Raw genomic sequence first — 26,827 nt, 5'->3', positions numbered from 1 at the left:
GCCTGCAAAACGGCCGCCGCTCCAATGGGAGAAGGCCGAAAACCAGCCAAACAGCCAGCCGAACCGGCTGGAGGGGGGCATAAGTAAAGCCGCGGGGGGAGGGGAACCTCCATGTACCCCCCGCCACCACCGCCTCCAGTAACTCCCTGGAAAGGAGTAAGGTTAAAAAAAAATTATTTACACTACAAAATGTTTGTGAAACACCCCCCACCCAACATTCGGAGGGTGTTCAGTGTGGGGTTGGACCGAACAGGGGGTGGTTCCGTTCAGCCCCGGACTGTCAGATCGAACCAGTTCAATGTCGAGCCGGTTTGCACGTCCCTAAAGGACGGCCTGCACAGCCAATCGCACAGGGAGAGAGGGAGGAGTGTCCTCCCTCAACTCCAGTCCAGCTGAATGAAGCCTCCAATGTGGATGTACCGGAGGCAGAATGGAACCCCAGTTTTTTGCAGCAAAACTCACTACAAATCGAGGGTTCAAATTGGAGTCTCTGGAGCGAAACCTTGGGTCACAGAAGGGACAGGACAGGAGGTTCATATGTTCGGACGTGTTCGGATGTAACGATACGGGAACCTTGGGCCCCTGCAACCCCAGTTCCCCATTAAGTGTGAATGTGGCCAGAGGGTGGTCTGCCCCTAAGTTGATCAGATCAGTGAGCAGATCTGCCCTGCAACTTGTATAGGAAGGATCATGTGACTATCTGTAACCTATCAGGAGCTGGCACCCCTCCGTTTTTCACCATTGGCCAGAGCAGGGTGGTGATGACCACAAATCTGCAGCCTCCCACAGGCCCAAGGCCTGGCCGTCCGTTAACTGTAGGCCCGAAACCACCCTCCGTTTTATGCAAGATAGCTCTTTTCTGTGAAGCCTCTGTCTATCATGGGTGAACACATTTACAACTTTTTAAATTAACTGATTATTATCATCTTCTTGTCCTCTGCAATATTTTTTCAGTTCTAATATTTGAAGTAGCTAATCTACCCAAGTTTTAGTGTTTGAAATACCTAATCATTCATCACGATTTCCCTTGTATAATAAAAGAACACACACTGCATATGAGGTTGCTATTTAAATAAAAAGGGAGCTAGCGGAGAATGAGAATTCAAACGAGGAATACACCTAGGGTTTTTTCTTCCGGCAAAGGTGAAGTCGGAAAATGCACAACTGCTCGAGTTGCTGGGAATAGGCAAGTCAAAAGGTACGTTGACCCAAATGAAAATAATGCCCAAGGTTCCTTCCAAGCTTGCAAATCTGAAACCTGATTTTGACACAGACACTAAGTGCAAGGATGGACCCGCAACAAAATCTTGCAGTGTATCCCACAATGCAAGATTAATGAATTGCCTTAACCTATGCCTGAGCATGGTGAACGTTTTAGGCACCTTCTCCCCTCAGAAGCAGAAGGGGTTGTGACAGTATTGAGGGAGCATTCTTTGAGGTGAGATATTTCTCACTCGTTTTGTTCAAGCTCTCCTTGCCCCCCACTCATCACTGAGCTCCATTAGCTCCACCCACTTGATTGTCTGTTAATTGCTCTCTGAGTCTGCAAACATTCTGCCCCATTAAGTTACACTGGAGCAGGGTTGCCCCCTTAGGGTTTTCTCCTTCATTTTTGTGTGAAATCAATGTATCTCTGTGTTACTCCAAGTCTGCCGGTATCTCCCTCCCACCTGCATGTGCTCCAGTTCTATCTATCTGTCTAACTAGCTATCTATCCCGCCTAATATCTACATCTCTAGCTGGTGTACACAATGGCATCATAAGGATTATAACATTTTCAGCTCTTTCAGAAATAAATATAAGATTCATATTTTAAAGATGAAACATAAAATATAACATTCTGAAGTATTAACAGAATGCATAAAATTGACATCTTTGTTCTGAGTTCCTTGGCAAAGGAATAAAGTAAAGTAAAGTGTGCCATCAAGTCAATTTTGACTCCTGGCGCCCACAGAGCCCTATGGTTGTCTTTGGTAGAATACAGGAGGGGTTTACCATTGCCTTCTCCCGCACATTATGAGATGATGCCTTTCAGCACCTTCCTATATCGCTGCTGCCTGATAGAGGTGTTTCCCACAGTCTGGGAAACATACCAGTGAGGATTCGAACCAGCAACCTCTGGCTTGCTAGTCAGGTCATTTCCCCGCTGCACCATTAGGTGGCTGGCAAAGGAATAGACCAGCTCTATAGTCACATACAGTACTTCTTTTAATTCTCTGCCTCTGAAAGAATCCTGTCTCACTCAATGTTTGCATGTCCTTTCATTGTCAGAAGGCCGGACCCTAAAAACATGGACCCTTTTTCTTGAAATGGCACTGCTCCATCAAAGAAATCGGTATCTTGTAGAAAAGATGCCTTGGGCGACAGAACTGCCATGCTCCCGACTCTTTGGGCTTTTACATCCTGAAAGAAGTCCCTACCAGCAAAGCTTTCTGACAGGTTCTGAGACTGACACCAAGTAAGAGAAGCAGATTTATTGCCAGCAATTTGGTCCCAGTGGAATAAATTCCAAAGCCTGAGACCCCGTTTACATTGTGTCTTCGTCTTTTATACACATAGCAATTTACATATTGTGGATTCAATCCTCATAGCATTTGTTAATATCCTGGGGCCACAGCTCAGTGGGTTGAGCATCTGCTTTGTACCCAGAAGGCCACAGATTCAGTCCCTGGCAGCATCGCCAGGTAGAGCTGGGAGAGACTCCGGCCTGAAAGCTCGGAGAGCCTCTGCCAGTCCGTGAGGACAATACTGAGCTAGATGGACCGAGGGTCTGACTCTAAATAGGCAGCTTCCTATGTTCCCGATACGTCCGTTTATCTCTGCTCTCTGCTCCATTCGGCACACCCTGACCCTGTGACATATCTTCATAAGGGAAGCCATCTTCAAGTGAACTCTTTAGATCAACAAGGAAGGAGCCTATCTAGCTATATACAAGGCTAAGGACATATGTGGCAAGCCCGCCCCTGCCACAGCCGTGACCAATGAAAATGCGGGGGCGGGGCTTGCATGTACCACCAGAGACCAAGGCGGGAGTGGCGGCAGAAATGGGCCGTAAATGGCCCGACCTGTCATTTGGGTGGCAGGCGGGCCCACAGAAGGAGCTTTCGCCACCCTCTCCACCGTCCTCTCCACTGCAATGGGGTGGCTTAAGGTGGGGGGAGGTGGGGCAGGGGGCCGAATCGGCCGATGGGGGAGCAGAAAAGAGGCTTCACCCCCGGATGGCAGAGGGTGGCATCTTGCGGCAAGGTAAAGTGTGCCAGCAAGTTGATTTCGACTCTGGGCACCCACGGAGCCCTGTGAGTTTCTTTGCGAACAAGCATGAATTGTCCCCTTTGCTAAGCAGGGTCCACCCTGGTTTGCATTTGAATGGGAGACGGCATGTGTGAGCACTGCAAGATATTCCCTTCAGGGGATGGGGACACTTTGGGAAGAGCAAATGCATGCTTGCATGCAGAAGGCTCCAAGTTCCCTCCCTCGCAGCATTTTCTAGATAGGGCTGAGAGAGACTCCTGCCTGCAACCTTGGAGAAGCCACTGCCAGTCTGTGCTGACAATACTGACCTAGATGGACCAACTGTCTGACTCGGTAAACGGCAGCTTCCTTCATATTGCACACATATGATCAGGCCCTGACAAAGTTTTCTTTAGATCTTTAAGCCAGGTCAAAAATTTAAAAATCAGACAAAATTATCAGACACTTGACAAAATTATCAGACTTTATGGGCTGGGAGGTAAACAGGCTTCACTGTATCCCCTTTACAAGTAACATACTTAGAACAGAAACAGGGCAGCCTGGGACAAATGCAGATTTTATGAAATAACTCTGCCTCTTAATATCTTAGTCTGGGCGCCATGCTTAAGTTTCTAAGCACCGTGGCTCCCTGGCGCCTGGGAATTGTCATATGACATTTTTGCAGTTCAGGTACCAACGTTGTGGGGAACTGTGATCTATTTTAGCAACAGGATCTCCCCCTCCAAGGAAGACTGAGGGCCCATCAAAAGAAAAGAGAAGGAAGGAAGGAAGGAAGGAAGGAAGGAAGGAAGGAAGGAAGGAAGGGCGGGCTCATTTCTTGTACAACAAACCCACACCGTGCAGAAAGGCTCCCGACTTGAGTTTTGTTACAGCACCAACTCACAACAATTGAGGAACAGTGAACAGAAGCGAGGATTATAGCTTGACAGACGGAAGCTGGCAGTCTAGATTATATAAATTGCTTTAGCTCTAAAGTATATACTGAGCGACCATATTATTAGTACCGAAGAACGCTTTAAAAACCTGGAGGAAATCGTCTGCAGTCTGAGGCAGACCCATCAGTCATTGCTAAGTGCTTAAAACAAGAGCTGGTGGTGGTGGTAGGGGAATGGATGCAGGCAAATGTAAACATGGGGTTTTTAAAAATATATATATCTTGCTACATTCCACCACCAGCCCTCCTAGGATGGCCGGCCTTCTCCCACTTCGGCAATGCATTGGACAGGCGTACTGACTAGCGATTTAAATGCTGGCTCGCTCACCTGTTTTACAGTTTGGCCCCCACACTGGAAGCAGAATGTTTGGATTCCTTCGTGCTGCTTCGGAATTGACTGGATTGAATGTCCGTCCATTGGCAGGATTGCTGGCCTTGTGGTAGCCAAGCATGAATTGTCCCCTTTGTTAAGCAAGGTCTGCCCTGTTTGGAATGTGAATGGGAGACCTGTGTGAGCCCTGAGATATGATAGGAATCCTCAGGGGATGGGGCCGCTCTGGGAAGAGCACCTACAGGCTGGCATGCAGAAGGTTCCAAGTTCCCTCCCTGGCAGCATCTCCAAGATAGGGCTGAGAGAGATTCCTGCCTGCAACCTTGGAGAAGCCGCTGCCAGTCTGTGAAGACAATACTGAGCGAGATGGACCTATGGTCTGACTCAGTATATGGCAGCCTCCTATGTTCCTATGACCGGAATAAACATACTGATTGATTGATTGTATATATTAGGAATTTAGGAAGCTGCCTTATGCCGAGTCAGGCCATCGGTCTATCTAGCTCAGTATCACCTACACTGACTGGCAGCTGCTCTCCCAAGTTAGGATTCTTTCCCAGTCCTGGAGAAATGGAAGGGACTGAACCGGAGACCTGCATGCAAAGCAGATGCTCTTCCACTGATCTAAGGTCTGTTGGGGGTGTCTCAGCTATTGACTGCATAGCTTCTATTCATTTTCTCCCTCTTTTCACCCGCCCAACAAAACTCACCCGGCTCAGGTTGCACCCTTCTGATTGGCCGCTTTGATTTTCGGGGCGGGGTTAGGGCCGCTCGCTGAGTCTGGGAGTTCCACAATCGGGCGGTCCTGCTTGCGTCGTGGCGCGCTGATTGGCTCGCCCCCTAGAAGGCGGGGGGGGGAGGGTGGAATGTTGGCTGTTTGAGCGTTCCAGAGATACTTCGCTTCGCACCCCCCGCACGTCGGCCGGAGGAGACGCGGCGGGGAGAGTTAAGCCTCCGGGTCCAACCGGGCTCCTCCACACCGCCCAAGCTGCCCTCCCGCATCGAAGGAGCCTAGGAAATCTTTAGAAGTGCACAGATTTGCTCGGAAGCAAGCGAGAGTCCTCTCCTTGCAAGTGGCAGAAGGCTCCAAAGCGTCGATTTGGTCTGATCGGAGAAACCAGAGGTTGGGAGAGGAAGAGGAGTCACGAGGAAGGTACATTCCCCCTTTTCTTGTTGTTTGGCTGGTGGGAGCTCCCCGCCCGGCCTGCACGGTCTTCGGGCGAAATGAACGCTCGGGAAGCCCACGGAGAGGCCCGAGGAAGGGTGTTTCGCGGGGCACCGAGGGCGGCACGGTTCACGGAAAGTTTGCATATGCGATTGATGTTGTGTAAACAAAGAGCAACTTTTAAGTAACAAGCTGGACGCGTTTCCCAGCCCCAGTACACAGCTTCTGGCTGGGCACACCGCTTTCGAACGTGACGATGAACTCTGCCTGATCTGTTGGCTGTTGGAAACAAAACCCAGACCGACGGCTTTTCAGTCGTTCTGCCAATTTGGTTAGAAGAAGGTTTCCATGGACTGTTTTTTATTTTGATTGGTTTTTACATTTTTAACATATTTTTTTAAATATGCTGTGAACAGCCTTGACCTTTTTTTTTTTTTTTTTTAAAGGAAGGCGGTATAGAAAGTTAACAAACAAACAGGGGCTTGTTGGAAATCTGAGGTGAGGTCTGTTTTTGTGGGCTGGGGTGAGTTTGGGAAGGGGTCACCCAGCAGATATTTTTAAAGGTATGGAGAAGGGAATAGAAACATTATTTGATTTAAGGAAGAGAACTTCATTCTCTCTGTAACTAGCATGGGGCAGTGAGTAGTCTCATTCTGCTGTTAGGGCTTTGGTTCCTCTCCAAAGCCCTTGAGGATGCCCGGACATTAAGAAATAGTGAAACTAAGACAAGCACTTGACCGTGAGAATGATGACACAGCCAGGGAGACTCAGAAGTCACCGATGAATCAGTAGCACACACTGTCAGTAGGTAGCAAAGGGTTGCCAAATAGTGCGAGAGTTTGACTCATAGTAAGTACTCTCACTGGAGTGCCCTCTCCAACATGGTTAAAACATGAGGTCAGGTGTTCTCAAACTTTGGTCCCCCGATGTTGTTGGACTTAAAACTTCCCTAATTCCTGGCCGCAATGGCTCATGGATTTTCACCAAATGGACACCCTAGCTAGGGATGTGCACGAACCCTTTTACGGGCCTCCGAACCAGTTCGAACCTTGCCTGGCTTGAGGGTTTGACGGTGGGGGATTCACTCCCCCCGCCGCTGCTTGGCTGCCTTTCGCCTGCTGGAGCATGTTTCCCTAGAAGCCCGTCCGAGTCGCAGCGTACCTCCGGAAGTCGTAGCTGCGACTGCGTGCGTTACATGCGCACACATTGCACACGGCGCGTGCATGCACAGCTACTACTTTGGATACTTCCAGATAACGTCGGAGCAGGGCGGACGGGAGGTACGCTGCCGCCCCGACAGGCTTCTAGGGAAACGTGCGCCGTCGGGGGAAATGCGGCAGTGAGGGGGGGATAAACGCATCCTCCTCCACCCTTAAAGCCACCCCCCCCCACCATCGGACTGGCCCCCACTGGCTCCATGCACACCCCTAACCCTAGCACGGGAGTTCCCAACCTCTAGTACTCTGGATGTTGCTGAACTACAGCTCCCATCATCCCCAGCAATTATATATTGGAGCTGAGGATGTTGGGACTTGTAGTTCATCAACCTCTGGAGTACCACAGGTTGGGAACCCTGGCAGTAGCCTTGTATTAATGACCTAATTAAACTGCCCCAAAGAGCAGTTTTTAAGTGTGCTTTTATGGGGCTGGTCTTGTGGTAGCAAGCATGACCTGCTCCCTTTGCTAAGCAGGGTCCACCCTGGTTTGCATTTGAATGGGAGACCATATGTGAGCACTGGAAGATATTCTCCTGAAGGGATGGGGCTGCTCTGGGAAGAGCACTTGCCTGCAGAAGGTTCCAAGTTCCCTCCCTGGCAGCATTTCCAAGAGAGGGCTGAGAGAAATTCCTGCCTGCAACCTTGGAGAAGCCGCTGCCAGTCTGTGTAGACAATACTGAGCGAGATGGACCAATGGTCTAACTCAGGGTAAGGCAGCTTCCTATGTGGTTGCAGACCGCATGAAGCATTTGGTTCAAAGCAAACTGTAAAAACTTCTACAACTCAGCCACTCGCCATCTGAATTTTCTGAGAAGTAGTCAGTTTATAGCTGTCACAAGGCAGATTCTCCATGCCCAATTTCCTGTGGACAGGACAGATTGCCTTCCTTTTTATGATGAGTAAGGTTTCAGGCTTCTAAACTATTAAACTGGGTGGGGGGAGTGCTCTGAGCAGTGTTGACTAGAACTCCCATCATCCCCAGGCAAAGGCTATTGCAGCTGGGAATGCTGGGAGTTGTAGTCAACGACATCTGGGAGTCCCTGTTAGAGGGAACACTGACTATGTGGAAAGGGCCTTTCTGTCAAATAACCACAGCACAACAGAAAGGGGGGGGCACCCACCCCCACCATCCATGACGGAGCGGCACAACTTTGGCCCTCCAGTTGTTGTTTGACTACAACTCCCATCATCCCCTTATGGCTGAGGATGATGGGAGTGTAGTCGCAGCCCTGGTCTGTCTGTGAACCGGGCTTGGTGCCAGAGCTGGAAGGTCGACGGCTGACAATATCCTTAAATGGACTTACTGAAGAAGTTATGCAGACTGAATTTGACGAGCGCCGTGGAAGAGGCTCCTTGCTTTGCATGCAGGAAGGCCCCAAGTTCAGTCCCTGAGAGCATCTCCAGTGGTTTTCGGACTAAAGCTCCCATAATTCTCAGCCACCGTGGCCAATAGTCAGGGATGATGGGAGTTGTAGGCCAACATATGCCAGGGGGCCCAAGTTGAGCAGCCCTGGTACTGTAGAGTAGACCAACTTGGAGTATTGTAGATGTTGCTGAAGTACAACTCCCATCACCCCCCCGCCACAATATATTGTAGCTGGGGATGATGGGAGTTGTAGTTCAGCAATATGTGGAGGACCACCAGTTGGGAAGCTCTGATGCAGACAATACTGAGCTGGATGAACCAATCATCTGACTCGGCAAAAGGCAGCTTAGGGTCATAGGAAGCTGCCTTCTACTGAGTCAGACCCTCGGTCCATCTAGTTCTGTGTTGTCTACACAGACTGGCAGCGGCTTCTCCAAAGCTGCAGGCAGGAGTCTCTCTCTCAGCCCTGTCTGGAGATGCCAGGAGGGAGCTTGGAACCTTCTGCATGCAAGCAGGAAGGTGTTCTTCCCAGAGCGGCCCCATCTCCCAAGGGGAAAATCTTACAGTGAGTGCTCACACATGTAGTCTCCCATCCAAATTCAATCCAGGGCAGACCCTGCTTAGCAGAAGGGACCATTCATGCTTGCTGCTGCAAGACCAGCCACCTAATGGTGCAGCAGGAAACCATGCTGGAGGTTGCCGGTTCAAATCCCCGCGGGTATGTTTCCCAGACTATGGGGGACGCCTCTATCGGGCAGCAGCGATATAGGAAGCTGCTGAAAGGCATCATCTCAGACTGCGCAGGAGGAGGCAATGGTCAACCCCTCCTGTATTCCACCAAAGACAATCACAGGGCTCTGCGGGCGCCAGGAGTCGAAACCGACTCGAGGGCACGCTTGACCTTTACCACGAGACCAGCTCTCCTCCCCGCTCATGGCAGCAGTCGGGGTTGCTGCTAATGCTGGGAAGGGTTTCAGAGAGGCGAGGGTTACAGAGCCCTCCGTTAGTGCCTCAACCTGTGTGGGAGTGAATCAGTGGGTCGAGGCAGCATTGCTGACCCCCTGGCTCGGTTCAGAATAGGACTCCCAAGACTGGCTGCGGATTGGGCTGGCCTGCTTTCCGGAACAATGGCCACCTTTGGCACTGCTGGATCTCAGAGGGGGAACTGGGCATCTGTGGGTGGCCCTGGCCACCCACAGTGACGGTTCTGCATTTTGCTCCCCTTGGCTGCAGCAGGCAAACTCCGAAGCAACGTGTGTGTGTGTGGATAACGTTCTGCTGTTTTCCGAACACGGTTTCAGTTTCCACTCCCCTCCCGATACGCTTCTCACTCCCCTTCCCGATACGCTCCCGATACGCTCCTTCTGGACGGAGGTGTGATGCACCCCAGAGGGATGGCTCGCCCAGAGGGTGGCGGAAAGATGAGATAACGTCAAGTATCTTGAGATTTGGGGAGGCAGTGCCAGGCCACCCTTTCTCTGGAATGGGCTTAGACGTCTTTCGTGAGTTGAGCAAGAGGACTGGGGATCTGTGGCGTGATGCAAGAATGGTTTCTTGGGTTTGGCCCTTGCACGGCGGAGACAGTGAACAGAGCTTCCTGGTTACGCCAGAAGAAGGTTTATTATTGGCATGAAAGAGAGACTGACTATCCCCAGGGTATTACGTGTGTTTTTCTGCACAGTGGCACAGAAAGCATTGGTTTTAGTTCTGGGTGAAGAACAAAGCATCCTGGGAACCTGGATCCTGCTTCCTGGAGCACAAAGCATTCTGGGTGGAGCCCAAAGCATCCGGGGAACCTCTGCTTTCACTTAAAAATAAATAAATCTATAGATCAGGAGTAGGCAACCTTGGCTCTCCAGCCACTGCTGAACTACAGCTCCCATCATCCTCAGCCATTGTTGTGGCTGAGGATGATGGGAGTTGTAGTTCAGCAGTGGCTGGAGAGCCACGGTTGCCTACCCGTGCTATAGGCCATCTGGCTGAGAATGGAGGCTTGCCAGTGTGCGGTCAGTTTGTGGGGAAATCTCGGAATCCTAAACCGGGGTTAAGGTTTCAGTGGCCAGGCATTTGGAGACAGGCTGTAGCTCAGTGGTAGAGTCCATCCTTTGCATGCAGAAGGCTCTGGGTTCAATCCCTATCTCTGGGTCCAGCTGGGATAGAGCCATCTCTGAAACCCTGGAGAGCTGATGCCTGCCTGTGTCGGCAATCTTGAGTTAGAAGGACCAATGGTTGGACTCAGTAGAAGGCAACTTCATATGCTTGTTATTCCTCTCCATGAGTAGCAAACTGAATGGACACATAAAGGTCTGTATATTTTATACAGGTAGAAGAAATCCAGTTATTCTTGGTGCAGTTTTGCTTGTTTTTGAATACTTCCTGAGTCACGGAATACTTCTGTACATCTAGGTTGAAATGGCCTGGGGAGTGTAAAGGGCGACAGCAGCAAGATATGGGAGGAGAGCTGGTCTTGTGGTAGCAAGCATGACTTGTCCCCTTAGCTAAGCAGGGTTCCCTGGTTGCATATGAATGGGAGACTTGAAGTGTGAGCACTGGAAGATATTCCCCTCAGGGGATGGAGTTGCTCTGGGAAGAGCATCTGCATGCAGAAGAAGGTTCCAAGTTCCCTCCCTGGCAGCATCTCCAAGATAGGGCTGGGAGAGATCCCTGCCTGCATCCTTGGAGAAGCCGCTGCCAGTCTGTGTAGACAATACTGAGCTAGGTTGACCAATGGTCTGACACAGTATATGGCAGCTAGGGATGTGCATGGAACCAGTTTGGAGGTCCTTTATGGGCCTCCCAACTGGTTCGAACGGTTCTGCCGGTGGTTCGAACGGTTCTGCCGGTGGTTCGAACGGTTCTGCCGGTGGTTCGAACGGTTCTGCCGGTGGTTCGAACGGTTCTGCCGGTTCAAAGGTGGGGGGTTTCTGCTTTAAGGGTGGGGGAGGGTGCACTTACCTCTCCCTCCACTTTTTCCCCGCTGGCGCTCCGTGTTTTAAAAGTTCACTGGGGCAGCAGCGTACCTCCCTCCCACCCCATTGCCGCCTTTACAGGTAGTAGGCGGAAGTAGCACGCTGGGCACCGGCACATGACGTGCACATGTTCACATCCAGCGCACACAGGTGCATCATGCATCAGATACTTCCACCTACTTCCTGTAAGGGCGGCCGGTGGACTTTTAAAAAATGGAGCACTAGCAAGGGAAAAGCAGAGGGAGGAGTAACTGCACCCTCTCCCACCCTTAAAGCAGTACCCACCCACCCCGCCTTCGAACCTCCCCCCACCCGGTTCTGTGCACATCCCTAATGGCAGCTTCCTATGTTCCAGCATGCCTATAGCTCTGTTTCAACTTGCATACCCTCTTGCCAAATGTCATGATGTTGTCTCACTTTCTGGGGAAAGGGAGTAAGATTGGCATGATGGGGGAAATCAACACTATGGGGGGAATTGCTCAGAGTAGCCCCAGTGTTCCCTCTAACAGGGATTCCCAGATGTTGTTGACTACAACTCCCAGAATCCCCAGCTGCAATGGCTTTTGCTTGGGGATTCTGGGAGTTGCCTGCAACCTTGGCGATGCCGCTGCCAGTCTGTGCAGACAATACTGAGCTAGATGGACCAGTGGTCTGACTCAGTATATGGCAGCTTCCTATGTTCTAGAGACTTTTTTTAAAGTTATGGGGAGGCTGTTATCTCAGCAGGGAGCATCTTGGGATGGCAACAGAGAAAGCCAAGAGAAGGGGAAACCCCCAAAGCCTCTGCCTTCCTCTCGGCCCCTCTTGTCCAGACAAAAGAGAGCTACCGGAATGCAATCTTTGTTTGTTTGTTATATTTGTACACCACCCCAAACTTCCATCTCTGGGCTGTTTACAGCAAATTAAAACATAAATCAAAACCTTAAAAGAATTTAAAACCACGGATCTAGTTAAAAAGCTTGGGTGAATAAATGGGTCTTTGGAGACTTTCAGTTGTCAGAGAACACGGGAGGCTCTTATTTCAACAGGGATTGCATTCCATTGCCCGGGGGCAGCAACGGAGAAGCCGCCAGACGAGCCGAGCCGGTAGCAACTGCAGACGGACCTCTCCAGAGGATCTCAATGGGCGGTGGGGCTCTTCTTGAAGAAGACGTCCCCTTAAATAGCCTGAGCCTAAGCTGGGTATTCGAGACTGCAGCGCTTTTTGATGTCAAGCCTTGTAAAGGATTGCAAAACATGAAATAAAATGGTTGTCTGGAATTTGGCCAGGCCTGCTCTGGAAACTGTCGAGTCAGAATATGGCTTTGCTCCAGATTGTTGTGAACGGCTCCTCGTCACTCCAGACTTGTTCCTAGCCTCTTCCCCCTGCTTGCTCACCCTCTCTTTTCTGCCGCCTGTCACTGTTCTTTTGTTGTTGAGAAGATGTCTTCTGGTGAGGATGTCTCATGTAAAGGGAAATCACCCCTGGGCAGAGAGGGGTCATGGTTTGTTTGATGCAAGCCGGTGATCTGTCCAATTCTGGGTTAGCTGTGCATATTTACCATCCTCCTTGGGTGGATCACTTTCTGCGTCTGCCTTTCACCTAGTCATTGTGTAATTTCATAAAGCCATGGTGTCTCCCAAACTTGCTGGTGACCTCAGTGGAGATTGCTTGTATTAACTGGTTGGGAGTTATCAGAACTTTTACAATCATGTACACCTCCAGGAAATACTTGAGTATCTATCTATCTATCTATCTATCTATCTATCTATCTATCTATCTATCTATCTATCTATCTCTTTTTGATCTTCTGGGCTACTGTGTGTGAGTACACCTGCATTATGCTCAAACCTAGTTTACCTCTTGAGGCTTCTTTAAAAGAAAGAACCGGAGGGGTCAATTTTAGATTTAAGAAGCTGCCTTCTACTGAGTCAGACCATTAGCCTGTTTTGTTAAGTATTGTCTGCACAGACTGGCAGCAGCCATCCTGCGTTTCAGACCGGGGTCTTTCCCAGCCCTATGTGGAGATACTGGGGCTTGAATCTGGGGCTTTTTGCATGCAAAGCAGGTGGTCTGCGACTGAGCTACAGCCCCATCCTCTCTGTCTTTTAAGCATCACGTTATTTCATTGCTGAATGGCAGGAAAATAAGTTAACAAGGACTATAAAGCTTTGCTGGCCAGATTCTCAAAATAACTCTGTGCTGGTGCCAGAGGTCTACAGCTTTTGGCTGGCCTTAGTGTGCTGTCGAGTCGATTTCGACTCCTGGCACCCAGAGAGCCCTGTGCTTTCCTTTGGTAGAATACAGGTGGGGTTTACCATTGCCTCCTCCCGCACAGTATGAGATGATGGAGCTCTTTTCTAGCTACAAACGTGTGAGTTGGATTTTGTTGCCACATGAAAATTCTAAAGAAAAGTCTTGGTGTAACTATGGAATCATGGAATTTTTTTTTTTTTTTTTTTGCAGTCATCGACCAGACAAAAATATAAAGCAATAAGTAATGACCTACAACAATCGTGATTTTACCTGTACTTTCTTACAGAACAGAGTTCAGAATATAACAATATATCATACAACCGACACTCATGATTTTACCCATTGCTTCCTTACACAACTTGCAATGTCACAGAATTTTGCCACCATGACAGGAACATTAATATTATTGTCAAACAAAAGGAGAGACACACAAAACGCCAATGGCTTACCTGGGAATTTAGAGAATTGCTGTATCCCAGTTCCGCTGCCTTGGCCTTTAACATTCCTAGAGAGACCAACATTGGGATAACTTGGGATAACTACTTTGGAAGTTATACGTCATTATTATTATTTTATTTTATTTCTATTATTATTGCTGTTATTACTCACTGGGTGACTCTGGGCCAGTCATGTATCTCTTAGCCTAACCTACCTCACAAGGTTGTTGTGAGGATAAAAATAAGCATGTACTTATTTGAGCATGTGCCTCTGAGCTCCTCAGAGGAAAAGTGGGCTATAAATGTTAACAAATAAATAAAATATTGCTATATTACATTTATATCCCACTCTTCCTCTGAGGACCCCAGAGTAGTGTACACAGTTATGTTTATCCTCACAACAACCCTGTGAGGTAGGTTAGGCTGAGAGAGGAGAGATTGGCCCAGAGTCACTCAGTGAGGTTCTATTTTTAATGGCTGAATGGGGATTTGAACTCGGGTCTCGTCGGTCCTAGTCCAACTCTAACCATTGCAGCAACTGGCTTATCTTTCATTTATGATGAGAAGTATTTGATGCATGTAAAAGGGATGGCTTTGGGGTTTTTTTTAACCCTCAGTATGACCTGTTTTCTACCAAGAAAACCACATGACTCTGTGGTCGCCAGGAGTCAACAGGCACAATCTTTCCTTTGCTTTTCATGACTTTAAGAACTTTGGATCTGTCTCGGTCAGTGACCAGTTATATTTTAACCCGAGAAACATGAGCATATTTGTACACTGAACTTCGGTTTATGAGGAAATCACTCCCTTTCTCTTCACTTGTGGATTGATTTGGCCTGTGGCCAGCATGAAGAACCGGTGTTCTATTAAACAGAAGTGGACAATTATGCGGGTATAGATTGCCTGATGCTGCACTCTGAACTGCCTGTGAGTGTTTGCTCAGATGCTGAAAACCAATTATTTATTCATGTTACATGGACTTGTCTTTCCTGGACATCACCACTTCAAGTTAAGTATGTGATGTTAGAGAAGCTCGTTTATCCTCTCCTCTCCACAAGGTCCATCTCTCAGTCCAGTAATTTTGCCAAGCGTTGATTGGCTGGCTCCTAGATCCAAAGAGAAATGGTCGAGGCCTGGAGTCGAATAATGCTAGGCGATATGGTACAGGATAGTAACTGGTGTCGTCTCATGCTAGTTAGCTGGTCCCTTTTCAAGATCTTGCCATTGTAGTGAATCTGGCTCTTTATAAATATGACATATACCCCGTTTCCCCGAAAGTAAGACCTACCCCCAAAGTAAGACCTAGCAGTAATTTCTGATGTACCGCTAATTGCCCTAGTGCATTTGGGGGGGGCTGAAATTAATATAAGACACTCTCTTATTTTCGGGGAAACACACGGTATGTGGTTTGCAGGGCTGGTGGTCTATGGCAGGGTTTCTTAACCTTGGGCCCCCAGATGTTGGACTACAACTCCCATCATCCCCAGATATGGCCTTTGTGGCTGAGGATGATGGGAGTTGTAGTCCAAAAACATCTGGGGGCCCAAGGGTAAGAAACCCTGGTCTATGGGATTATCCGTTCATTTTATGTATTAAATGTTTATCTCACCTAACCTAGGGGGCTCCAGGCAGTTCACATGAATAAAAGCAAAATAAATCACCCACTAAAACGGCTGCACAGATTTGGCCTTCTGGCTGTTGTTGGACTACAGCTTGGATCAGCGCAGACGATTGGCCACTGTGACTGGGGATGATGGGAGTTGTAGTCCAGCAAGAGCTGGAAGACCAAAGATGTGGGAGCCCAACTGAACAAGTCACTGAAGGCCAGGCCAAAAAGGAGCTTAAGCCTCAGATCTCTATAGGGAGCACATTCCACAGCCCAGGGGCAACTACATAGGAAGCTGCCATATAATGAGTCAGGCCATTGGTCTATCTAGCTCAATATTGTCTTCACAGACTGGCAGCGGCTTCTCCAGGGTTGCAGGCAGGAATCTCTCTCAGCCCTATCTCAGAGAAGCCAGGAAGGGAACTTCTAACCTGCTCTTCCCAGAGCGGTTCCATCCCCTGAGGGGAATATCTTACAGTGCTCACACTTCTAGTCTCCCTTTCATATGCAACCAGGGCGGACCCTGCTTAGTTTAAGGGGAGAAGTCATGCTTGCTACCACAAGACTAGCTCTCCTCTCCTCCTACAGAGGAGGCCCAATACTGAGTCACTGCCAGGCCGGCAGATGGAAACAGACCTCTCTTCACTACCTTAATGTGAGGTGCAGGATCACAAGAACAGCCCTGCTGGATCAGGCCCAAACCCATCTAGTCCAGCATCCTGTTTCACACAGTGGCCCACCAGATGCCCCGGGGAAACCCACAGGCAATAACAACAACAACAAATATTTATATACCACTTTTCAACAAAAGTTTTCAAAACAGTTTACATAGAGAAATAACAAATAAATAAGGTGGCTCCCTGTCCCCAAAGGGCTCACAATCTAAAAAAAAACATAAGATAGACACCAGCAACAGTGACTGGAGGTGCTGTGCCGGGGCTGGATAGGGCCAGTTACTCTCCCCCTGCTCAATATAGAGAATTGCCACATTAAAAAGGTGCCCCTTTGTCCAGTAAGCAGGGCCAAGGGCTGCTTACTGGGCCAAGAGTGCTGACGAGTGCACTCTTCCAGGTAACTCATTTCCGTTGAGGAGAGAAGGTATGGTCCCGTTATTTATTTATTTATTATTTCTCCATGTAAACCTCTCTGAGCCATTTTTGGCTCAAATCAATAAATAAATAAATAAATAAATAAAATCAATTTACCACTCAAATCAATTGCGCCATTTTTCAATCAAATCAATCAATAAATCAAATCAATTTACCACTCAAATTGAGCCATTTTTCAATCAAATCAATCAATCAATCCATTTACCACTCAAATCAATTGAGCCATTTTTGGCTCCAATCAATCAATCAGTCAATCAAATCAATCAATAAATCAAACCAATTTACCACTCAAATCAATCAAATCAATCAATCAATCAAATCAATAAACATTACCACTCCCTTTCCCTCTTCCTTGCTTCCAGGAGATCCATCGAGATGGTAGACTACCTGGCGAACACAGAGATAAACAGCCAGCGCATTGCTGCCGTGGAGAGCTGCTTCGGGGCATCTGGCCAGCCGCTGGCTGTGACCGGCAGGGTCCTCTTGGGGGAAGGCATCCTGACCAAAGAATGCCGCAAGAAAGCCAAGCCGCGCATCTTCTTCCTCTTCAACGACATCCTGGTGTACGGCAGCATTGTGATCAACAAGCGGAGGTATAGCTCCCAGCACATCATCCCCCTGGACGAAGTCACCTTGGAAACCTTGCCCGATACCTTGCAGATGAAGAACCGGTGGATGATCAGGACCACCAAGAAGTCCTTTGTCGTCTCGGCCGCCTCCCTTACCGAGAGGAAAGAGTGGATCAGCCACTTGGAGGAATGCATCCGGCACTTGTTGTCCAAGACGGGCCAGCAGCCCCCCACGGAGCACGCCGCCCCCTGGATCCCTGACAAGGCCACCGATATCTGTATGCGTTGCACCCACACCAAGTTCTCCACGCTCACGCGGAGGCATCACTGTCGGAAATGTGGGTTTGTGGTGTGCGGGGAATGCTCCCGCCAAAGATTCCTCATGCCGCGCTTGTCTTCCAAGCCCTTGAGGGTTTGCAACCTTTGCTACAAGCAGCTGGTAGCCGAAAAAAGGGAAAGCGAAGACTGCCAGAGTCCATCGAGACCCATCGATTCGCCTCTGGTTGGCTACGAACCTTCCAGCGGGGATGACAGTGATCGATCCGATGACGACAAGGTGGAACCGTGGCCAGCAGAAACTGAGTTCTACACGTCCGATGCGGCTTGGTCGTCTTTTAATAGGTGACCTTTGAGATACTGTCGTTAAGTGGAGGGGCCATGTGTTTATTTCTGAGGAGTACAAGGGCCACCCACTTGCATTGGTAGACTTTTCGGAGGAGGACATTAATCGTGGTGTTAAAACGTTGCATGCACTTTCCTGTTCTGTGAATAAGGGAGAAGGCTTGTCCACACCCAACAACTATGGTCAGGCCCTGAAATTGCTCCAAAAGCAATTTCTTTTAAATGAAGTTGGAAATAGGGCTAAATTGGATGCTTGCAGCAATCCCAGACACAATGCTGAGTTTGTGCCGGAAGATGCTGGCCCCTTTAATTAGCTGTGGTGCTACAGACAACCCTGTTCATGGCTCTTAAAATGTTGAGATTCACCTCTGGAATGTTGCGGGTTTGCACACTAGGACAACCAAAGTTGTACTGGCTACAGAAATCCATCTTCCTCTGAAGCAGGGTCAAATTCTGGATCCCAGGTTAAGAAATCCACAGGGAGATCTACTTGGGGAACTCTGTACTGATAGCCTGTTGTTGAAGCACTGTGTAAATGTTCATCAAGTGCTGGGAGTAGTATTTTTCAAGAACCCAACCATTTTCAACTTAGTCTTTAAGGCGGGGGAAATCCAATCCAGGATGCTGGATCAGATAAAAGATCCAAACTCCTGCTTTCCACAGTGGCCAACCTGATCTTCTGGGAAGTCCACAAGGAGGGCATGAGAGCAGTGAAGAATTTAAATACATTGAGGTCATTCACACAGTCTAAAACTGTGTTCTGCCTGGGTTTGGTAGTCGTGTGTGCTCTCGGTTTTCGGTTGTGTGGAAGCAAGGTAGGAGGAAAACCAGGATAGAAATGTTCCGTCTAACAGAGATTCCAAAATGTTGTTGTTGACTACAACTCCCAGCATTCCCAGCTGCAATAGCCTTTGCTTGGGGATTATGGGAGTTGTAGTCAACAACATCAGGAAATCCCTTTTAGAGGGAATACTGTTGGGTAGAAGTGATTGTGTGGAAGGAAGGTAGGAAAGTCTGGTAGCTTTTCTTCTTGCCTTGCTTCCACACAATCACTTCTACCCAGGTTTTCCTCCTGCTTCCACACAACTGAAAATTTGGAGCACACACAGCTCCCAAACCTGGGCAGAACACAGTTCTTGACTGTGTGAAAGACCTCATTGATCCTTTAGCAGAAGGTCCAGTTTGTGAGGTGGCAGCGAGATAAGGTGAAGTACAGGATAGGGGAGATCTGGCTTGACAGCTGTACATGTAAAAGGGACCTAGGTGTCTTAATGGACAGCTGGTTGAATATGAGCCAGTGGTGTGATGCAGCTGCTAAAAAAGCGAATGCAATCTTAGGGTGCATTAACAGAAGCATAATAAGAAGCAATAATTCCAACCTGTTCTGCATTTTTTAGACCTCATGTGGAATCCTGTGTCCAATCCTGGACCCCACATTTTAAGAATGTTGATAAAAGATGTGAAGGGTCTGGAAATCAAGTGTGTGAAGAACCGCTGAAGGAGATGGATATGTTTAGCCTGGAGAGAAAAAGACCAAGGGGAGGTTGGGAAGCCACCCTCCAATATCTGAAGGGCTGTCACCTAGAAGGAGCAAACTTGTTCTTTGTTGCTCCTGAAGGCCGTTCACACAATCAAAAACTATGTTCTATCCGGGTTTTGGTGCTGTGTGTGATCCCAATTTTTGGTTGTGTGGAAAACCTGGGTAGAAGTGACTGTGTGGAAGCAAGGTAGGAAGAAAAGCTACCCTAGTTTTCCTCCTACCTTGCTTCCATACAACCAGAAATTGAGAGCACAGACAGCTCCCAAACCCGGGTAGAACACAGTTTTTGATTGCGTGGATGACTTCTATGAGTTTAGGCGTCTGTGTGTAAACTTGGATTTTGTTTTCTAGCGTTGGTGTATCTTGATTTTGGCGGGTGGGGGGGATATTCAAAATAAGAAAAGAAACAGTAGAGACACTGATTCTTCAATGTCTATATGGTAAGCAGAGAATGTGGTCCTGTAATTGTAATGTCTTCCACATGCAGGAAATCATAAAAAATGACATGTTTTGGAAAAACTCAAAATAACTAGTCTAGAAAAGGCTTACTGGTAAAGTGGTGCTGGATTTTCTAGAAGGGAAAGAAACACATTATTTTACGATTTACATTTTTTTAAAAAAACTATGCACACTTAAAATTTTGCTACTGTCTGATAGAAAAATTGTCCTTGAAACAGAAGGGTCTGTAAAAATCCCTACCATACCACACATAGTCTTCAAATTAAAGTATCTGTAGATTATTATTTTTTCAGTGTTTCTAAGGATTTTTTCAATCCTGCTAAGGATTTGTTTAAAGGAGATTTTGGTTTTCAGGGTGTAGAGAAATGAGCTGAAAAATGGCAACCACTGGCACTGACCAGTGGGGAGGAGAGCTGGTCTTGTGGGAGCAAGTATGACTTGTCCCCTTAGCTAAGCAGGGTCCACCCTGGTGGCATATGAATGGGAGACTAGATGTGTGAGAACTGTGAGATATTCCCCTTAGGGGATGGAGCTGCTCTAGGAAGAGCAGAAGGTTCCAAGTTCCCTCCCTGGCTTCTCCAAGATAGGGCTGAGAGAGATTCCTGCCTGCAACCTTGGAGAAGCCGCTGCCAGTCTGGGTAGACAATACTGAGCTAGATGGAGCTATAGTCTGACTCAGTACATGGCAGCTTTCTCTGTTCCTAAGTTCCTATGACCACCACTTTGGAAATACAGTATTGGTTTCCACATTGCGCTGTATTAACCTGACAATCATGACAGCTGAAATACAAACCAAAAATGGGTCCTTTGGCAATTTTAGCCACTTCATTTTCAAACTTATCACGAAGGGCTAGAAACTTGCTTTTTGTTTTTAAATAATTTTCTCTGAGCTAGCAAGACTGCAAATTCTTCAAAAGTGCCTTTTATAGGATGAATTCTGCATGCTCACCATGCACTTCAGATTAAGGAGCAGAATTTCTGAGTTTAATGGCATAGCTCCAAATGCACTCGGCCCTCCATGCTTAAAAATTAAGCATTGACGAGTGCTTTGATCATAGGCTGGAGATAGATTGAAAACCAACTTGGACAGGAGTTTTCAAACTCTGGATCCCCAGAGTTTTCAAATGTGGATCCCTTGTAGCGGGGGATTATGGGAGTTGAAGTCCAACAACATCTGGGGGCCCAAGTTTGAGAACCTTGGTCACCCTTGTAACTTGGGTTCTGCAGACAAACACAACAGGGCTGTTGGCATATTTTTATATTGAAATGTACGTAACCAAAACATTGTCCTCTCAGTGCTAACAGCAACTTTGATATTGCAATTCATTTTATATTGGAACCTTAATTATACCAGTAACGAGTGTTAATATTGGCATGATCTTGTTTTTTGTATTCTTGTCATATTGGAGCAGAAACATTAGTTGGCGTTTTTAAACTTGCACTCCCCTAATCTGTGGGGTTTTCCCCCCCATCTACCAATATGTTTACATTGGGGCTAGCAGCCCATGAAAGTTTTTTCCGTCAGTTAACTGCTCTCTTTTTTTTCCTGTTTTACTAATGGATACATTGCTGATTAAATATTAGTATGTCTCAATAAGATTCAGTTTGGAGGGTTTTATTGAAGACCAGGGTGTCTTGATGGGGAGGAACCCAGAATCTGAGTGCCAGACTAAATTACTCATGAGTAGTCACATTGTAATTAATGGGACTTCTTCGTCATGACGACTGTGTCCCATTAATTTCAACGGGATTAGCCATGAGTAATTTCAAGTTTGCAGACCAATGGTATAAGAATAGCCCTGCTGGATCAGGCCCAATGGCCATCCAGTTGAGCATCCTGCTTCACACCATGGCCCACCAGATGCCTCCTGGAAGCCCACAGGCAAGAGCTTAGGGCATGCCCTCTCTCCTGCTGTTGCTCCCCTGCAACTGGTATTTAGAGGCATCTTGCCTCTGAGGCTGGAGGTGGCCCACAGCCACCAGACTAGTAGCCAATAAAAGGGGAGGGAGAAGGAGTTCACTACTCCATGAGCCAGGCTCACAGGATCTGGCCATCGATGCCATCTCGAATCGGGAAGGGGAATGAATGCTCAGAGTGATTTGGGGGGAATAGGTAATAGCGTTATCACGCTGACATCTTTCTCTGTGTTGTCTCCGCTTTAACCCTTCCCCACAAAGGATTCGGGTAAAATTGCCATCATTTTTGCACAGAGAAGAGCGTTAGCTTCAGAGTGAGGGGAGCAATGGCCAATTGGTGGTCCTCTCTCCGTGGAGAAATCTTTGGAGGACGTTCCTCCCAATTTTCATTTCCATTCCTCCAGCAACATCAATATAATTTTTGTGCTTTTAAAACTTCTAAACACTTTAACATAAGAACCTAAGAACAGCCCTGCTGGATCAGGCCCAAGGCCCATCTAGTCCAGCATCCTGTTTTGCACAGTGGCCCACCAGATACCACTGGAAGCCACAGGCAGGAGGCATGCCCTCTCTCCTGCTGTTACTCCCCTGCAACTGGAACTCAGAGGCATCCTGCCTTTGAGGCTGGAGGTGGCCCACAGCCCTCTGACTAGTAGCCGTTGATAGACCTCTCCTCCATGAAGTTATCCAAACCCTTCTTAAAGCCATCCAGGTTGTTGGCTGTCACCACATCTTGTGGCAGAGAATTCCACAAGTGGACTTTGAAAACGCCATTGCAAATTTAGCCATGAATGGTCAGGACAATAAAAGCACAATAAACACACTGAAAGATGTAAGTCAATCCTATCACCTCTCTGCTGTCTCTAGGGGTCTCTAGACCTTGTGAAAAATCACAGTGAGCATTTGTCGCCTTAGATGGTATCAACAGAGGCGTATCTAGGGAAAATAGCATCTAGGGCAAGCACTGAAATTGCGTCCCCTGTCCAAACATCTGACATTCATCTTTCAGATAACTTTACCATAACATCAGCTGAAAAATGCAAGTCTGAAGGTCACATACAAGTCACATATCTGAATATGTGTACAGTGACTTATATTATATTAATTCTTTTAAAGAAATTACCTGTAGCCCTTTCAGGGGGCTTCCTAAAGGCCATGGGGGGGGGGGTCTGCAAAGGTTCCCCCTCCCCCTCACTGGCCTCTAGGGCCTCACAGGGACCATTTGAGCATGTGGGGCAGCCATTTTAAAAAATAATTTTTTTAAAGGCCGCTGAAAACAAAATGGCCACTGTGCATGCTCAAATGGTCTCTGTGAGGCCTGGCATGGCCTAGGGCCTCACAGAGGCCATTTGAGCATGCGCAGTGGTCATTTTGGTTTTGGCACCCCTTTTAAAGAAATTTTAATTTTAAAAAATGGCGCGCCCCCTTCAAGTGGCGCCCGGGGCATGTGCCCTGCCTGCCCTACCCTAGATACGCCCCTGGGTATCAAACACCCAGCTGGTTCTTGTGCTAATAAAGCCGGTTCGGATGTTCAATATGTGCCTCGATCAATCTCTGGACAGGATTATTTATGAAGCTCTGTCTATATTAGGGCACATATGATCAAGAGCTGTATGAATAATAATATCTTGAGTATTATTTATGCTCTGAGCCCATAGCATACATTTATCCTCATAACAACCCTGTGAGGTAGGTTAGGCTGTGAGAGAAGTGACTGGCCCCGAGGCATCCAGGGAGTTTCATGGCTGAGTGGGGATTTGAACCCAGGTCTCCCCATTCCTACTCCAACAGTAGGCACCTTCGGCTCACCAGCTGTTGATGAGCTACAGCACTCATAATTCCCAACCGCAGTTTATTGTGGCATGGGATGATGGGAGTTGTAGTTCAGCTGGAGAGGCAAGGTTGCCTATTCCTGCTCTAAGCACTATACCACGCTGGCTAACAGGAGCAGCTACGAAGTTGCAATTAAAATTAATTTGTCTTTTTTAAAAAAAATGTTCCATAACAAGTAGCCGATCATGTGGTTTTGCTTTAACTGCTGTCTACCCTGCTGTGTGTCGAACAAACTGTAGGAGCTAGGTGAAATGTTTCCAGTTCTATCTTTACAACTTGGAAAGGGAAGATGAATGAAAAACAGCCAAGTTTGCCTTTCCAATGTCAAATTTATTCTTTTCCAAGTGACTAAATTTTTCCTGAGCCTTTCACAATTCCCCACAGCGGGCGATGTGTCGACTCAAATGGTATTTCCCCCTCTCCACAGTCAAAACGACAGAGAACTGGCCAGAAAACCCTTGACCAAAGCAGATGTTTCTGGTTTTTAAGAGCATGTTTAAAAACAAAAAGATCCCAAGCTTTTCTCTTGTGTTCCTTTCTCAGCCGGCTCAAAATGAAAAGCAGCAACAGCCTTGTTTATGGTGCTTTGTTCTGGCGCTGCAGCACAAGAATGGTCCTTAATCTAAATTAGGGATTTAGATTAACCTAATTTAACCCGACCCCCACATGGTTCCGAATTGCAAGAACAGCCTCCCCCACATGGATGAAGCATCGGCCAAACTGCAAGGCCCATTAAGTGTATGGGTTGACCCCCATGGATTAATTCTATGGGAGGAGAGCTGGTCTTGTAGTAGCCAGCATGAACCCTTTGCTCAGCAGGGTACAACCTGGTTTGCATTTGAATGGGAGACTACATCTGTGAGCACTATAAGATCTTCCCCTTAGGGGATGGGGCCACTCTGGGAAGAGCATACGCAGGCTTGAATGAAGAAGGTCCCAACTTATTTCCCTCCCTGGCAGCATATCCAAGATAGGGCTGAGAGCGTTTCCTGCCTGCAACCTTGGAGAAGCCGCTGCCAGTCTGTGAAGACAATACTGAGCTAGATGGACCAAGTGTCTGACTCAGTATATGGCAGCTTCCTATGTTCCTAAGCTTGCATAAGCCACAGTAAATTGTAGCCGGAGTTGTTGTTGGGAGTTGTTGTTCAGCAACATCTGGAGGAACCCTGGTTGGGAACCCACTGCTCCAGGGTTTCAGACAGGAGTCTTTCCCAGCCCTACCTGGAGATAGGAGAGCTGGTCTTGGGGTAGCAAGCATGACTTGTCCCCTTAGCTAAGCAGGGTCTGCCCTGGTTGCATCTGAATGGGAGACTTGATGTGTGAGGACTGTAAGAAATTCCCTTCAGGGGATGATGGAACCACTCTGGGAAGAGCATCTAGGTTCCAAGTTCCCTCCCGGGCTTCTCCAAGATAAGGCCTAGAGAGATTCTTGCTTGAAACCTCGGAGAAGCCGCTGCCAGTCTGTGAAGACAATACTGAGCTAGATGGACCAATGGTCTGACTCGGTATATGGCAGCTTCCTGTGTTCCTATAGTGAACCTGGGCTCTTCTACAGGCAAAGCAGACCCTCTACCGCTGAGCTCCAGCCCCATACCTGTGCCGGACAATGCCGGGCTGAGCCCACGTTTGCCCTCCCCACAGAATGCTAACCTGTGAGAAACTATGGCAGAGAGCTGTCCTCCTTGCTCACCTCAGTCCCTCGCTCTCACGCGCAAGCGAAAGCACAGGAAAGTGGTTACGAGCAGCCGGGGTGAGGAGGAGAAGGCCCTGCGGAGGAACCTGCTGTGGTTAGAACTGTGGGGGAAGAGGACGGGGGCCATTGTTTGTGCTTCTGCAAGTGGCGTTGGTCTTACAAGCGCCTCTGTCCTTGCTGAGCTGAAACTAGGCCTTCCGTGAAAGGTTAATTAAAATAAGTATGAACAAAGACACACACACACACACACCCTTTCCAAATTTAGAAGGGGTTACACCAGATCTCCATAATGAAGAGTTAAATTCGATTTGGCTTGAAATACTTTCTTGTAAAGCCCCCTAATGGTGCAGGGGGAAATGTCTTGACTAGCAAGCCAGAGGCTGCCGGTTCGAATCCCTGCTGGTATGTTTCGCAGACTATGGGGAACACCTCTATTGGGCAGCAACGATATAGGAAAGATGTGGAACTCCACTTGTGGAACTTCCACTTGTGGAACTCTCTGCCACAGGATGTGGTGACAGCCAACAACCTGGATGGCTTTAAGAGGGGTTTGGAGGAGAGGTCTATCAATGTCTACTAGTCAGAGGGATATAGGCCACCTCCAGCCTCAAAGGCAGGATGCCTCTGAGTACCAGTTGCAGGGGAGTAATAGCAGGAAAGAGGGCATGCCCTCATCTCTTGCCTGTGGGCTTCTCAGAGGCATCTGGTGGGCCACTGTGGGAAACAGGATGCTGGACTAGATGGGCTGTGGGCCTGATCCAGCAGGGCTGTTCTTATGTTCTTATGCTGAAAGGCATCATCTCATACTGCACGGGAGATGGCAATGGTCAACCCCTCCTGTATTCTACCAAGGCCAACCACAGGGCTCTGTGGCCGCCAGGAGTCGACACCAACTCAACGGCACACTTTACCTTTACTTTCTTGTAAAATACATATTGTGAGCATATTTATTAATTTTTCAGACAGGATGAACCATCTTAGCAAACCTCCATCAAGACGACAAATAAAAGATTTCCCTCTTTCAGTGTTAACGTAAATAATTTCTTTGGCCCTGCGTGGTTTTGTTTCCCTAATAGCCGCCACAGGGAGGGGGCAGCCGACCTGGGCTGGGTCCATGGGGTGGGCAAAATCCCCCCTCCCCCCCCCACACCATGGTCCTGATCCACACACAGAGAGCTGCTGTTTCCTGAGCTATTACTTGCCTACAAGCATTCTAAGAAGGAAACTTTATGCCCACATTAGGAAGGGGAACCGGGACCTCTGCTGGGAGCAGACAGGGAAGGCTCTCCTTCGAAGAACGAAGCAGTTCTTTGTGGTCTGCATGTCCTGCCCTCTTTTCTGCCCCTCCAGGGACCCAGCTGTTGGAGCTGTTAAGGAAACGTCTTTGATGGGCTCAGGGGCAACTCCGGAACAACTAGTCTGCGGTGGCAGAGGACATTAGTAGGGGAGCAAGCATTTTCCCATCACTGAAATCCTGATAGAGGTAAGATCATTAATGCTGTTGGTTTATTAATGAAGCTTGTTTCTCATTTCCAGACTGATCCAGAAAATGGGCCAGATGGCTTTTGGGAAA

The 26,827-nt window shown here is 48.1% G+C and overlaps 1 protein-coding gene across 1 annotated transcript; it reads left to right on the top strand.

The window, feature by feature from the left end:
• Positions 1 to 5,343: 5,343 nt before the first annotated feature.
• PLEKHF1 (pleckstrin homology and FYVE domain containing 1) lies at positions 5,344 to 21,408 on the top strand. The gene is made up of 2 exons (XM_053270386.1): positions 5,344 to 5,670; positions 16,985 to 21,408. The coding sequence occupies exon 2, from the start codon at positions 16,998 to 17,000 to the stop codon at positions 17,814 to 17,816; it is 819 nt and encodes a 272-aa protein (XP_053126361.1). The 5' UTR covers positions 5,344 to 5,670; positions 16,985 to 16,997; the 3' UTR covers positions 17,817 to 21,408.
• The last annotated feature ends 5,419 nt before the right edge of the window (positions 21,409 to 26,827 follow it).

Source organism: Hemicordylus capensis, chromosome 9, assembly GCF_027244095.1.
Source record: "Hemicordylus capensis ecotype Gifberg chromosome 9, rHemCap1.1.pri, whole genome shotgun sequence".
NCBI lineage: Eukaryota > Metazoa > Chordata > Lepidosauria > Squamata > Cordylidae > Hemicordylus > Hemicordylus capensis.
Note: the sequence above shows the minus strand (reverse complement) of the source record. Positions and strands in the feature narration are given on the sequence as shown.

Excerpts from the sequence above, each read along its gene's own strand:
- PLEKHF1 (XM_053270386.1), top strand. The coding sequence starts at position 16,998 with ATGGTAGACTACCTGGCGAACACAGAGATAAACAGCCAGCGCATTGCT.